This window comes from Rhipicephalus sanguineus, chromosome 1, assembly GCF_013339695.2.
Source record: "Rhipicephalus sanguineus isolate Rsan-2018 chromosome 1, BIME_Rsan_1.4, whole genome shotgun sequence".
Lineage (NCBI taxonomy): Eukaryota > Metazoa > Arthropoda > Arachnida > Ixodida > Ixodidae > Rhipicephalus > Rhipicephalus sanguineus.
Window position 1 is genome coordinate 109,539,744 of NC_051176.1, and position 15,631 is coordinate 109,555,374.

At 47.1% G+C, this 15,631-nt stretch overlaps 1 protein-coding gene across 2 annotated transcripts in view; it reads right to left on the bottom strand.

Annotated features, from left to right (window-relative positions):
* Nucleotides 1-15,631, bottom strand: part of LOC119395837 (RYamide receptor) — a 297,967-nt gene that overhangs the window by 8,728 nt on the left and 273,608 nt on the right. The window contains exons 2-4 of one of the 2 annotated variants that reach the window (XM_049415783.1): nt 4,323-4,423; nt 2,734-2,824; nt 714-822 (exon numbers count right to left, since the gene is read on the bottom strand). In XM_049415783.1, the coding sequence (XP_049271740.1) occupies nt 775-822; nt 2,734-2,824; nt 4,323-4,423 (240 nt within the window). In that variant the 3' untranslated portion in view covers nt 714-774. Of the gene's footprint in view, nt 1-713; nt 823-2,733; nt 2,825-4,322; nt 4,424-15,631 lie in introns of those variants that run through there. The other variant, XM_037662848.2, reaches the window with a different exon arrangement.

Sequence of the window (15,631 nt, forward strand, 5' to 3'; positions counted from 1 at the left end):
TATGTGAAGACAGTGGGTGCAGTTTCAATTACATAGAGCGGCGCCCTATAGATAGCGTGGCCGTCTTTCCTGAGATAAGTCATGTCTGCGTGCGTTAGCATCTAACAATAATTGTTAAAACTAGTGGACACTGGCAGCGTACAAATCTGCCGCAGAAATCTGTCCATGCGCAGTAATCATAGCTCGCTAACTCCTCGCGCTATTTAGCGTGGTGCCTACAAAACCTCCCGTTTGTATCGAGACCGAGGGCAATTGAAGATCCCGACTTCGGTGTCAAGTTTATCTGCGCAAAGATCGAACTACTGTCGTGCTGGATACATCTTAAACTACATCAGAGCAGGAAAAAGCAAACGAAAAGATACACGTAGGTAATGGGTGCAAAACGTGCAAGCCAAATTTCTCTGAAAAAAAAAAGAATAAAAGAAAAAGAACGAATAAGAAACAAGTGATGTACGCTGTGCACGCTTGGGACGGCGTGCCAACGACGTGTGCCACATAAATTAGCTCGTGTACTACAGTACGTTCTCTACTATTTATTTCATCCTCGGGCAACATGCAAGTTTGGAAAAGTAAGCGAAAGGAAGAAGCGCAGTTCGTGCGTGTTGCATGAGGAAAGGAGTATAGGGTTGGAAAAGGGCGACTGGGGCAGCCATTCGTGGTTATATATATATTTTTTCTCTCTTTCGCTGGAGTCTTTCCTAGCGATCCACGTACCTGTGTGGTTTGCCCGACTATAGTCATCCCGTACAGAAAGTAGCTGCGCCCCCTGCAGGCTCAAAGCTCGCCCTCACTTCTCATTCTGCTACGTTTGCGGGGAATGATCTGGACAGAGAAAAGAGCCCGCACGGGCAGAGGTGGCGTTACAGGAAGGGAAGAAAAGCATGCTGCGACCAAAGACAACCTATAACAGCGCCGACGTGCTTGGTTGAGGGGAGCAAAAAGAAAAAAAAGGGGGAGAAGAGGCGGCTAAGCAGAGCGCAAGCACCGCACGTTCGGCACAATTTCTCAGCGCTAACGACATTATCGAGTGGTGGCCACCACCGCTTTCCTATTGTTCTTGCATTAGCTCAACGCCATTGGCAAGTTTCTTTGCATCGTTAAGTTAGTGCGCCTTACGGGCTGGTCCGCAAGACCACACTCGTTTTCTTGTTTCGTTTGCTTCTTGAGCTTACGTGAGTTAGACAACACCGTCTTTGCTGATGTACATATAATAATTTTTTTTTCAGACAATTGGGGCACTTTCTGGCGGCGAATCGGAATTTTTCCTTCTTTTTATGGTAAGCGGTAATGATAGTGTGACCCGTGCGTGCCACTTTATTTGCCACCGTCATTAGGGTCATCACCAAAGTGGCGTAGCAAAGGCCAGTCGTTTCGATCATTTGTTGAGCCCTTCGCCATCGTGAAGGAAGTGTAGAAAAAGAGGGCAATGGCGCTCTTCTGACGTCTTGAGGGCATTGCGGCCGCCGGGTCCACCAAACAGCGCTCTATTTGTCATTCGCTAGCGCGCCTTTTGTTTTGCTGTCGCGATCGGTTGGGGTATATTGCGAACGAACCCTAATTTACCTGAAAACATCACTCGCATATCTAAGCCCCGATTCATGGCAGCGGTGTGTCTCAAGCATGTGTCGCAGGGAGCTATTGGTTTCATCGCAAAAACGGTTCAAGATGACTGCATGTATTCACAAAGAAGTTCGCACTCAAGTGTCATTCGTGCATAGGAACAAGTACAGGCCAGATAGCGACTCGTATGCAGAATGACAAGGTACTGGTCAGACTGTGAGGAGTTAAGTCACTATAAGCGGCCCGGCAACGACCACTATTTAATACAAAGGGAATGTTTTCTGGAGTTATTTTCACAGTCAGTATCATAATTGCCTGTAGCACTTGCTCTCACACGCCACTTATGTATCGTACGAACTTCCTTGCGAGAACGAGCTGGGATATAGAAGCGCAATTAAAATTACCCGCGTACTCTGCATGCAGAATGCAGACACGATGCGAGTGTAACGCTTATTTCTGACGCCACGTCTTTGGTATCACACTAAGAAAAAGGTGCGATCTCAGTATGTTTAATGGATAAGCGGCTTACAACCGCGCTGGCACCCTTTGGAGTGTAAAGTTACTGGCAGGCATTCATTCGCCGAGCATGTTTTACGCAAGAGCTGTTCGCCCACGAGCGAGGGGCCAACGTTTGGGCTCCCCGGCTGGCTGCTTTCACTGTTTTATGAGTTAGAGATCACAATAAGCCAGTGCCTGTTCATAAATATCGCTCCAGCATACGCGAACTGATTTATACACGAATATGGCTACAATGCCTGCATACACAAAACTCCTGTTGCGCAAGAGCATTTTTGCGTTTGACTAACTTAGCGACGCCGTTGAGTAATAAACGAACACTGCGATGAGCGTGGTGAAAGCGAGAGCACATGTAAATCAGTCTTTGCTCAAGAGAAGTTTGGTGAACTCGTGTCCAGAGTGCCGTGTTGAACTCAACAGCAAAGCGGTTTTGTGCGCATTACGACGCAAGTCCGGGGCTTTCAGACAGGCGGCTTGTTTTCAGTAGAACTACTACGCGAGTTGTGCGTGAAAAAATCAGTAAAACTATGCTGCTGGAAATTTTTGTGGGTAATGCAACCTCACATGCCACTAGTATTCCTACAAAGCGTGCATGCAACTCGGCGCAAACGGTTCAAGCAGCAAATCATATGAAAAGAAGCGGTGATCAATACTCACGTTGTAGATGGCATAAATGAAAGGATTGTAGCAGGAGTTACTCATGGCCAGCCAGTGTGTACAGAACCAGATTATGTTTATGTACTTGTACCTGCATGGAACATAGTGACATTTTAGGCGATGAAACGCATACGCGGGCATGCGTACGCGCGTACTCGCGACAACAAAGGCGTAAATTTGCCTAGACTATCCCTAAAATGGCTATCATATTAAAGCATTTGTGAAAAACAGATCTCCGAAGACACCCAGCCATGGAGGAGCGCAGCGCTTATCCTCATGCATATTTTTCTGTGGCTAAACTTAAGAACATGGAACTGGGTTTTCTGCAGCTGTCCTTTTTTTCTAGTACGCCGTGGTCGTCACAAATCCCAACATCTACACCCTAGCCGCATGGCTCAGGTTAACGTAACTTTTTCCATCACTGGGCATATAACTCTAATCCCGGCCCCAATATATATATATATATATATATATATATATATATATATATATATATATATATATATGTCTGTACTTTACAAGTGGGTGCGCTAACATGCTCTGCCAATTTTATGCGGGGTTTTGTGCGACACGCATACTTTCAGAGTGTGCGGAACCTGTGTTTGCATTTTGTAAGCCACAGCAGTCATACTGAACGGACAGCGACAAAATTGATTACATTTCAATGAAAGTTTTTCTTGTTTTCCCGAGGTTGCGGTGCCTGAAGTAGGGGCCTGTGCCATGGCATGGCAGTAAATGGGTTCGGAGGTGGATGAACCGCTGAAATCAGCTGATACTTGACATCGTAGATTGGTGCGTTTTAGCGGATAATGTTTAAGTAATCTGAAATATTGTCTGGTTCTCGAGTTCACGGGTCTCCAAACAGATACTAATACATAATTATGGTGTATAACTGAGCACAAATAATCGAGTGCAAGAATGAAGGAATGAAAACCTGCAAGCGTTCATTCGCATCGCTCGCTCGCTCACTCACTCACTCACTCACTCACTCACTCACTCACTCACTCACTCACTCACTCACTCACTCACTCACTCACTCACTCACTCACTCACTCACTCACTCACTCACTCACTCACTCACTCACTCACTCACTCAATCAATCAATCAATCAATCAATCAATCAATCAATCAATCAATCAATCAATCAATCAATCAATCAATCAATCAAAGTGATTATGACTCTCGTATAGGAGCCTAAACGGCTTGCAATTTTTGTTGTTTGTTGTGAACGTCTTCTTAACATTTGACTGCAGTATATGATAGGTTTCACCGTTGCTCAAAGGACAATACCTATTTAGGTATTGTCCTTAGGTATTTAGGTATTGGCCAGTATTAAAACATCCTAGGATGTTTTAATACTGGCCACAAAATACGCAAATGTGTTGTACCTATGCAGCGATTTGAAGGAGCCCAGTTTGAAATAAAACAAAATAATTAGGACTCCCTAATACAATTAAAAAATTTTCGAGGTAAAGTTAAACAGCACAAGTACTAATGGCGCCCCACACTGTCGCGGGCGCTTAATAACACATATAGTGAACTACGCACAATCATAGCATGACGTTCTAGGCAGTAGTGCAAAACTTACTTGTCAATCTTGGGGAACACTTCCCGGAGAACATTGTATAACTGGTAAGGAAGCCAGCAGAAGGCGAACAGCGCCACGATGACAAACAGCATCTTGATCACCTGCGTTAAGGAAGGCGAAATAATAGTTCACGATCATGTGCATTCTTAAGTGCCACAAGACACGCGCAAAGAAGCCGTAAACTGAACTAGACGAAAGAAGAGCTTCACTAAGACATCTGGAATTTCTCTCACGAGTCTGTTCTGCTAGCATGCAATGGCAGTGCACTTATCCCAGCGATAACGCGAGTCACTGGTGTTGACAGGACACGTTTGTGTAGTCAGACATCAGCGGAGTTAGCAAAATATTGACTTGCGGTGTGCTTAAGGAAGTGAAAGACGTGCAAGGAACCGTACTTCCTCAACGAAGGCGTGCATTGCTTGCAAAGTAGCTAGGCTAGACGCCCCGGCTTTGGAGACATCTCCAAGGAAGTGTGATGACAGCAACGATAACTTCTGTGCCTTCAAGACTGAGTCAACGACAGCGCTGGTTCCCCACGACTTGCCCGAGAAAGACAAGGACATTGCTGCGATGCTTCGCTCTCTTCTGAACACCATATCCATGCTTTTGAATAAGCTAAACACTCCGACAGCCCGAACTGCCCTGCAACTGCTGGAGGTTCTCAATCCAGTGTTTTCAGCGCTGCAGTAATCACAACGGCTCGCCCAAAGGCCCTCTCAAAGGCCGCGATTCCCCAATGGAATGTCAGCGCGCTGATGTCATGTAGGTCAGAGAAGCTCCAGCCTCAGTGACTGATTGTACCCCTTTGCACGTGCAGTGCTCTCCTTCTCTCTCTCTTCCTCTTTCTATTCCCCAATCCCTTATCACCAGTGCAAGGTAGCAAACCGGACGTTCGTCTGGTTAACCTCCCTGCCTTTCCTTTTCTCTTTCTCCCTTTCTCTGTGCCTTCAATCCTCTTTATTTTTTCTTAATCTTTGGCTCGTATTAAGGTGCCCTCAGGCCGATGCTTCAGCTGTAACATCAGCGAAACATTCGGCAAGCTTTAACGCCCTTCATTCCTTTATTACAATGAGGTCCACATACTCTCTATTCTCTAGTTAAGTAAGCTTACTGCCTTGCATTGTGCAGAGTCTTGGAAGTATTTAGTTATATTTTCTGCGTTTAGACGACGACGGTCGCGGAACGTTTGTTCGATTATTAGGATAACAGTTATATGGACACTCTCGACGGGTTTTTGCCTTTGCCGTCATGTTGCGTCCAAATAAAGTCGAAATTGATAACATTGCCCGTGCATCGTGTGTTCTACCGGCGGGTAAAAGCGCGACGAACGCGGCTGAAGCAGAGATGAAACAAGCCGGCCATTTCCGTCGCGCTGAGGGCGCATGCGATAACACCACCCCGCGTGCGATGCCTGCCGTCGATTGCTCCTCAAGCAGGGAGTCTTTCCTTGGGCGAAGGAGCATGGACGCCGGAGGCGAGTGGAGGAGTGAAGTGAGTATGAGGTTGGAGACATTCAGGTGGTCAAACGGAGAGGAGGTTCGTTCAGTGCTAAACCATGCCCAAGTTCGCCTAGCTTTGCATCACTTTGCATTTCATCGCTGAGGCTTCCTCTCAGCTCCGCTGTGTATTGGCCTTTACGAAGTTACGTCAGTTAAAGCCACGCATAAATTGTAGAGTTACCCAAAAGTTAGCTGCTAGCATTCCTTCGTATAACATTACAATTTGTTGCTATCAAATTCATTGCTTCGACCTTGCGGCGAAACTGTGATTTCGTTTAGCTTTACCTCACCTATTCTTACCAAAAAACGACGCGGTCTTTGCCATCGGAAGACTATTGACGGTGCTTGTGGTAAGAAGAGCAGGATCAAGAAAGAAAGGCAGGGAGGTTAACCAATGACGAATCAGACTGGCTGTTCCACGCGTCAAGAAGTGTGCCCCCTACACTCGCAGGTGACTGTTCACTTATGTATACAGACACAAGCATTATGCTCTAGCACGCTTGCCTCCCAGAAGCGCATTCGCACTTTGCTGGACCCTTGTGCCGTATTGGAGTTATTCGGCCAATGCTTCAAGCTCTTTACTTCCGAGCGGCTTAAACTATAATACGCAGAGCCAAGGGCGTCCGCAGAAATTTTTCCAGGGGGGTGCATCCATTGGGGGCGGGGGGGGGGGGGGTCACTACCGTGACTTGACCGGCAAGGTTAGTCAATAATATTTAATAACGTGCAAAGTTGGCCGGCAATCCTGAAGGCCGTTTCACACGGATATGCGGACCTTTTGTGTGCTAACGAACGTGTGCAGCTTATTGCTACTGCATAGAAAGATATTATCCGAAATTCCAGGGGGGGGGGGCAGCCACCCCCCCTTGCACCCCCCTCCGGACGCCCATGCGCAGAGCATATCAGTGAGAGCCAAAAGGTGGAGAGTTGCGCAGAGTGCCATTTGCAGTCTATTTTGGGCAAAGTATGGCATGTAGCTATCACAGGAGGTGAGTTTCTTTGATGTCTCAAAGTTATAGCTGAGCTGTCAGAGCAGCAATAGAGAGATCTGAAGGAAATGCGACCCCCCCTCCCCCCTCTTCCTTCCACCATCGCCCCGAATCTCTCTCATGTTGAGGAAAATCTAAGTAATCAAGTGAAATAACATTGTTTACTTCGAACCATTTAGTAACAAAAAAGGCGTTGTCCCCGGCAGCTTGACTTGACGAAGCCTCATCCTCGGAAACACGAGGCCGTTTTTAGGTATATGTTCGCCGCAGCATGACCTCCACAGCCAATAATCGAGGGAGCTCGATCTAAGACACGGGCTTGCTTGACGAATGCTATAACAACCGAGCCAGATGGATCAGTACGTAGTTGAAGTGGGTGAGAAGCAAGATTGCAGAACTGGCATATTAAAAATATTGTCTCTTCAGCCTCAAAACGGCTATGGTTGCTCAGGCACCGCTTAAAAACACTGCAACAGCAGTACAAAATTAGTTGCATATACATCCCTCATACGACCGTTACTTGAGTACGCAGATGTAGTTTGGGATCCATACGCTAAAACAGAGATTAATCGCATAGAACGTATTCAGAGAAAAGCGCTTCGTTTTATTTACAATAAATATAGTAGGCACGTGTCAGTATCACGACTTTATATGCAGTCTGGTCTTTGCACCCTTGAATCTCGGCGGAAATTGCACCGTCTCAAGATGATGTTCAACATCATTAACAGTCAGAATAAGCTAGACTTCCAGGCATACATGCAATTTAACACGTCACGACCTACCCGGACGAAACACAACAAAACCATCTTGGTACCTCAATGCAGAACAAATGCGTACAAGGGTTCCTTTTTTCCGAGGACCATAGTAGAGTGGAACGGGCTGTCAAACGAGGTGGTGAACATGTCAACGACTGATTCTTTTTTATCGGCTATTCTTTCCTACTTGTGATTACCGGGTGCTTTGATACTTGAAAGCGATTTACTTGTTATTGACTGTTCATTGTATCGTTCTTGCGTGCTTTGCTTTGCTTTTGCAACAGGTGTGCTTTGCTGTTTGTCATTAGTAACTAAAGATTGATTGATCATTGTATTACTCTTGTTGGTGTTTATGTATTTAGGTGTTATTTTGTCGTTGTACACGACATTCACTTGTAACAAGTGTAACCTTCTGCACTGTAACCACTCCTGCCTTGGGGACCAAAAGGTTGCTGGCAGTATTGAATAAATAAATAAAAATAAAATAAATAAACTGGCACTGATGATGGGGATAACTGTGTTTGCTCCTGCTTTCAGCTTCAGTTTCATTATAAGCGCGCAAAGTCGAAAGTTATGAAATTATAGCCCTCCACAAACTCGCGAGGCAAAAAGCTATTTCAAAAAAAAAAAAAAAGCAGGAAGGAAGAAAGAAGGAAAGGAAAGAAGAAAAAGGAAGAAAGGAAATAGCAAACAGCACGAACAGCATTATGGACGCCAGCACGCAGCATTATGGCCCTTGTATATAGATTAAAAAAAAAAAACCAAACAGAAGGCAAAAGAACGGCATCGGCACTAATAAATGTGCCGTAAAATATGCTTATGTGTACTTAACATTATGTTTTTACTTTATTTCGATAACAAAGTTATAGCAGGTTCGGTGCGTTAGAGCATCCAGTCATAGATATACGTATATAACGATTATCAGCGCACAGTATTTTGCATTTTAGAATACTACGGACGCAAACAATAAAATAATTATGCAGTTCAGCTCGCAAAGCGCCTATCGCAGACAAGGTGCGACGACAAAATAGAAAGATGGGTTAATAATCCATAATATGGTAATTTACCGGACTTCAGACCGGAAGGCCTAGCCATGGAATGTATAGCGCATTATAATATGATCCGATGCTGGGGCCATAATCACGTTTGCACCATTGCACCATAGCGTTATTGTATACGAGACAGCCTGCTTCGTGAGTGTAAAACGGCATATTTACTTCGGTGGTATAACTTACATAATGACTACTTGCTCCCTATCTTTTCGGGCAGAGCGTAACTCCAATCCGCAAACGCATACCCCTTTCCCAGCATGCACTATGCCGGTAGCTACACTTAAACGACTCTCATTGTTTCCTATTGCATGCAGATATGATTCGCAATTGGCGCACGCACTACACGCCAGCGTTCGCTCCGGGCACCACTATACGCATTAAAAACCTCTCCGACAGCTTTGGGCGACACAAAACAGGAGATTACGAGGCCCACTTTTGCATACTTCGCTCGCAAAACAAGAGCGTCGCATTTCGGCCCACTCATGGGCTACACTGAAGAGCGCACAATCTGATTCGTAATCGCATTGTTGCTTGCGAAGCACGCAGCAATCTAATTTCACTGCTTTTGAGGCGGCCGTCCTTTTTTTTTCTTTTTTTTATGGAGCGATATTCCGGCCTAGATGGCAGTGGTTGGGGAAAAAATAAAAGAGCTCGCTCACCAGGCAGTTCACGATTTCCCCGTATATCCCCCGATTAAAAGTGCGCACGGCTTTTGCTAAACGGAAGGATGACCAGAGCAGAGCCGTTAGCGTTTTCCCTGTCGTGCCCTTTCCTGCTTCGCAATGGACAATGATGCGCGGCTTTTTGTTGCGGCGGCACCCGAATGGTACTTCCAATCCCCTTTGACGCTATAACAAGAAAAAAAAAAACTTTTCAAACGACCGATTCAAAGCCAGACGGCTCGGTACATGTCCAACTTCTGAGAAAGATCAGGAAATCAGCGGAAATCATGCGTATATATAATTTTTTCTTCCGATGAAAAACGTTAATCCCCGGGATGGAGGAGTTCACGGCGCATAACCTAGAATTAACGCTCTTTTCAAATCGAATGGCTAAGCTAGGAAGGGTTTTAGAAAAAAAGAGAAGAAGAGGATGATTAGGGAAAAAAACTTGACTGGTTTCTTTTGCTTTTCCAAGCAATGATCCTCTTGAGCGCTTAAATAAACGGCACGGGTATCGCCGGCAGACTGCGTTGCATAGCGAGAATTTTTGTGGTCTTATGGGCAGTGGGATTTAGTTGACTCTGCACACTGCACTCTAGAGCGGTGACAGTGGCGCCGCTTTTAATACGTATTGCGAATGACACTTCATGCAAAAACATTTTCATGCTTGCACCAAACAAACGTTTAGACGCGTCAATTAAGCCTCCTGCATTGCACAGCGGGTGTATCGGAAATGGAAAACCTCTGCTTCCGAATCGCAATTTCGGTGTTGCCCGTTCGCCCTTTATACGCGTGGATTCTTAGATTCGTGATAACGAAAGCTATTGTGACCCAGATAGCACGCGAAAAACAAATCCCGGCAGATGAACGCGATCGCGCTCTGAGGCTGGCGTTATCGAGGACGCGCTTGCACGCAGTTCAAACAAGAGTTCCGTTTTTGAAGCGTCGTTTTCGCCGGTGCAGCATTGTCACTTCGCGAACTATATGCCGATTTCAAAACGAGAATACTGTTGAGTCTGTAGCCCAGGATGCACGTGTCATCGCGCGAAAGCGGGTCCACTTTTGCCAGTTATATAAAACGCCCAACGAAAGCCGACCCTATTACTATTCCATAGAGCGCAGCCGTGTTACCACTTTTTCTGCAGCGGTCGCTCAACCCGCTGCCGCCTATGCCCACGTGCTTAAAGCGGCTTTATGTACAGTACATTTTGGCTAGAGCTTCTCCCATATGCGCCCCCACAAGGCGTCGCCGTCTAATGCAGGCATCACCCTGCATTCGTGGGGGTTTCCAATTTCCGTGGGAAAGCGCCGCACCATGCGCGCAATAAAGCGACACGATCTGAAACAAATGAGCTCTCGACCTCCCCGAGCGCGCGGGGAGCATCACGCCTAGTGTATATACCTACGTTGTAAAAGCAATCTATAGTGTCACTGCAGTCTCCCCCAGTGTTGCAGAGTCGAGGCACGTTCGTGTCTTTGAGCGACCCCCGAGGCCTCGGAGTGCCGTTTCACTGCTTCGATTCACTTTCAAGGTGCAGGCGCACAAGTTCTGCGCCATCGGTGGAGAACGGATATTGCAGTTTAAGGAAACAACAACGGCCCGCTGTGCACCCAACGCACTCGACTACAGAAAGCGATGGCGTCCCCATATATCGTCGTGCTCGATCGAGGTCCATGGAAGAGACGCACTTAGGTCTATGACAGCACGTTACCAGCCGATTGCGGGCGGCACGTGTTCGGTGCCGCGGTGCGGGACTGCATCCCTTACAAGGCGGTACACCGCCGTTCTCTGCTATGATTATTATACTGTATTCACACGACGGACCAAATCGCGATTCGAGCCCGCGGATTGCGTGCTACGTCACCATACGTCACCGGTTCCTGCGGTCCTCCTCCGGTCCGCGCGGAGCGATTCCAGAAACGATGCAGGCCCAAATAACAGTTCGGATCCTCGGGGAGAAATGCCGAAATTCTCCCTTGTAGCGTGAATTCTCCCCTCTCGCGTGAATGCTGGCTGCGGAGCGATCCGAATCACGTCGCATGTCACGTGACTGATTCGTCCGCGATCACGTCCGTCGTGTGAATACAACTTTACGCGTACAGTGCTCGGCGATTGAAAGAATCCGCCTATTTCACGATTCCATGGCGCATGCGTCCTTCCTCTAGCGGTGAGATCGCGAAACGCCTCTTAATCTTCGGAGGCCTTATTTCTGGCCATACCAGTTGTCCCGGCCCCTACCAATACCCTACCAAAACGGTGGGCAGCACAGGAAAATGGAAAAAAAAAAAAGTGGATTGAAACGCGATACTCGGAGCGCGTAGCTGCTGGTGCTTAGGGTGACGGTGAGGGCGAGGTGGTTCGTGACGCATGGTGACTGCATCCGGTGAACAGTCGTTCAGTCTGTGGCTCTCCGTGGCACCGGCGGAGCGTTGCAATCCTTCGTAACGCACGCCTGTCAGCTCCAGCCTCTTCGCGCAGCGCGGCGCGTGAGCGCAGTGTTTTGAAGCAGCACTCCGCCTGCGCCACTAAGAACCACCGACTGAACTGCTGCCTACCGCATGCAGTCACCATGCCCCACGAACGCCCTCGTCCTCACCACCACCCCAAGCGCCAGCAACCACGCGCTCCGAGTATCGCGTTTCAACCCACTTTTTTTTTTTCATTTTCCTGTGCTGCCCACCGTCTTGGTAGGGTATTGGTAGCCCCCCCCCCCCCCCCCCCCCCCCCCCCCGAAGAACACTCCTTTCTGCAGTGAACAAACTTTGCTGGAAAAGCTCTCATGCGACAGGATACTTTACCTTTTCGGTTCGCTATGTTCAGCGATATTGAAAACTACATACTACATAGCTTTCTATTTGCTCGGCTGTTTATATGTCTACCTGTTGAACAGATTGTGCATGCACTTCGAGTTATAAGCGTGTCACGCACGAGAGCGAAATCAAAGATTTATTAAAATAATAAACGTTTATTGGTATACTACTTTGAAGACAACTGTGGCATGATCATTTGCCATTGCGCAAAACAGAAGCGTGGAACTCTGTTGATAAACTTGGTATAAGGCAATGTTATTAAGCGTATCTTTAATTTTTCGCAAAAAAAATGTTGATAATGCTGCATTGCGCCGAGCGTACCCTTACAATACTGTTTAGTGGGTGAGAAATGGTCACAAAGAAAAAAAAAACTCGCAGATTCCACGCATTGACGAATCAATTTCATGCCTTAAGTATATATACATACTGTGATGCAGTAGCATGCGTTTTAAAAATCTTCGGGGTGTTATTTCTGATCAAAAGAACATAAAGCACTGTGCCGAGGAAGTTTTAACGAGAGTGCATTATTTAAAAAAAAAGTGGAAATTAAAAGTAGTGCAGAAACCGAACCCCAGCTGTTTACGCGCTGGCAACATCAACAACAACAACAAAAATATCACTGCTTGTCGGAACAGGGCAAAATATTTTCAAATGCACTGAAATGTTGGGAATATGAAGGAGACAAAAATAGGAAACGAAATAATTAAGTAGTGATGTCAATCATTTTTGATGGCCTATTGTCTACGTATAAGTTAGGAAACGACAACGTATTTTCAAAATAAGATGCACCTTACCTACCGCACGCCGATTCGCCCGTGCGTTCGGCTGCTAGCGTTCCAAACCGAGACATAAATACGTCACGCATAGCTTCCAATTACCGTACACACACCACTTCTATTGCACATAACACCCAGTTAAATACCAAGCATGGTGCGCGAGCAAGGTATGCGTCAGCGATCAGTCGAAGGACGCAATGTTGAATGTTCTCGGTGTTGTCCTATAATGTTCTCGAGCGCGCTATGAAGCGAACCTGAACACCGACTGCAAAGCTAGCGCAAACAGTCAAGATTCACCAAGTGTCGAAGTAAATTGCATCTCGCATGAAGTCACTGCGCTAATGCGACTATGTTTACAGCTCCGGACCTGGCGAACACACTGGGCTCTGACACGAAAAGAGACCGACGAAGCCACGGAGAGAGTTCGCGAGCACATGGCAACATTCGCCGTACGTTTCATTAGTTACACCACTTACCGCGCAGTCAATTCATAACTGTCGATGACTCGAAATCACTTTTGATATCCTCTTGAAGAAACACGCGCACATATATTGCAGTTTCGCCGAGCGTAACACGGCGTCGAGGCGAAAACATCGGTCACTTCTTAACACGCGCTAGCAACGCGCCGGACGGTCTGGAAGGAAAATGGCCGCCGCCGCCCAATGTTGCCCGCGTGCAGCCTACCTTTCGGGTACTCCAGTGACTCTATTTTTCGCGACTTCAGTGAAGAAATAAAATTATATACCGCGTTTAATCAGAAAAAGACAGGGTTCCTTGTAGCCAATACAATAGACAATCTTTCCATTAGTGGGATTATCTCGATTCGTGTTCTGAGCGGTTGTCTGTCTCTTTAAAGCTAAACCCGCCGCCATCTCAACACACCGCCGACGCAAGAGGCATCTGATCCCCGAGATACGCCTCCCGAAATGCGAAGTGCCACCTCTCGCATTCTCACGAACATTCTCATCTTATCTTCACACGTATACGTACGCTCTGTTGCAGTATCTGTGAGGTCCGACGACTGTGTTTGGTAGCTCTTCCGCGGCAAATGGTATTGTCCATGCGGTACATCCACCGCGATGGCTTCGCGGCTACATGGCGTAGCAGTGCTAAGCACCAAGTCGCGGGATCGAATCCCGGCCAAGGCCGGATACACTGCAGTGGGGGCGCGTTATAGAGCCCCAGATGGTCAGCCCCAGATTGTCAGACGGCTTGCCTCATAATCAAGTCGTGGTTTTGCCGCGTAAAATCCCAGAATTGAATTGCACTTTCTTTTTGTCTACGTGGGCATAATGTGATTTGAATACATACTTTAGACGCCAGATATCCTATATGCACATAGTGCTTCTGATTATTTGTCTCTTTTCTTATTGTTTCATTCGCTCTAGTTTTTATTCTTTTTGCTTGTTTCTGCAGCACAACTGTCATGTTGATGGGATAAACGGCTGGAACGTATTTTCACGTTTTTTTCTTTCAAAAATAAATAAAAAAACAGTGCCGAGACCTCTCGGTGTGCAATCAGTTCGCCCACACTTGACCCGTCTCGATGCGCGAAAGGTGTTAATTAATTAATTAATTAATTAATTAATTAATTAATTAATTAATTAATTAATTAATTAATTGCAGTATTCATAGCACCCGTGGGCATTACAACGGGAGGGGGAGGCGAAGAAAAACAAAGAAGCGATATCGCAGGTGTCTTTCGCTCGTGTCGGCCACCGCGATGGAGAAGGCAGGTGTCGATTGGCGCCGTTGCTCTCGCTCGTCCGGCGCGATCACCACCAAATTTCTCAAGTGGTTCCCCGCGCATGTGGGAGAGCTTGGCAACGAACAAAGACCCGACCTCCCGTCGAACCAGAACAAGCGCGCCCACCTTGTCGCGAGACTGCTAACCCGCCGCGACGCGGACGAAAGGGCCACCGCTGTGCGAGACATCGTCGATGGCGAGGCACCCAAGGTTGGAGGACATTCTCCTGCGACGATGAGAACAGACCCCGAAGCCTTACAGGACTGCAGGGATATCATGGTCACGTACCACGAGATCCTCAGCCACTACAGCAAAACGCAACTATATCCACCACCCCACAAGCAGCTAGAGAGGTCTCAGGCGTCTGACCTGAGACGTCTGCATACTGACACATTCGAAAATCCCCGGCATCTGAACAGGCTGTGTCCGTCGCTCCACCCGTCACCCGGCTGTCCGTGGTGCGGGCACGAGACAGCCGACATGGCACACATACTTTGGAAGTGCGAGTGCGGTATTCGCCGCCACTACCCGGACGAGAGAGTGTGTACCCCAGGACGACTGGCTGAGCGGTGGCGAGCCGCCCTTCTCAGCCCACATCTAGTGGCCCAAATCTGGGCTGTCCTGCGAGCCAGGGCTATCGCCGAGGACGTCGCACGATGTTCCCCGGACGACGGCTCCTGGAGGCCTAGCCCGGGCCAGTGATTCCTCGTTGGACTCTAAATAAAGTTTATTACCTACCTATCGCAGGTGTCAATACATCGAGCATACATGAAAATTAAATTCTCGGAACACGTTCACACTCTTTTAAACATAAGATGACTGCTTGAGTACATTTAACGAGTTTTAAAATACCTCATTAGAAGAAATTGTTGCGATATCCGATGGCAGCTTATTCCGTTGTTTAGCAGTTCGAGGAAAGAACATCAAGTCCTTCAGTTTTGCAGGTTATTTCTTTTTGTTTTGAATGTGCAGCCGTCGCGAAAGGTAATCAGGTTTAGAAAAATATCTCCGGGGTTCT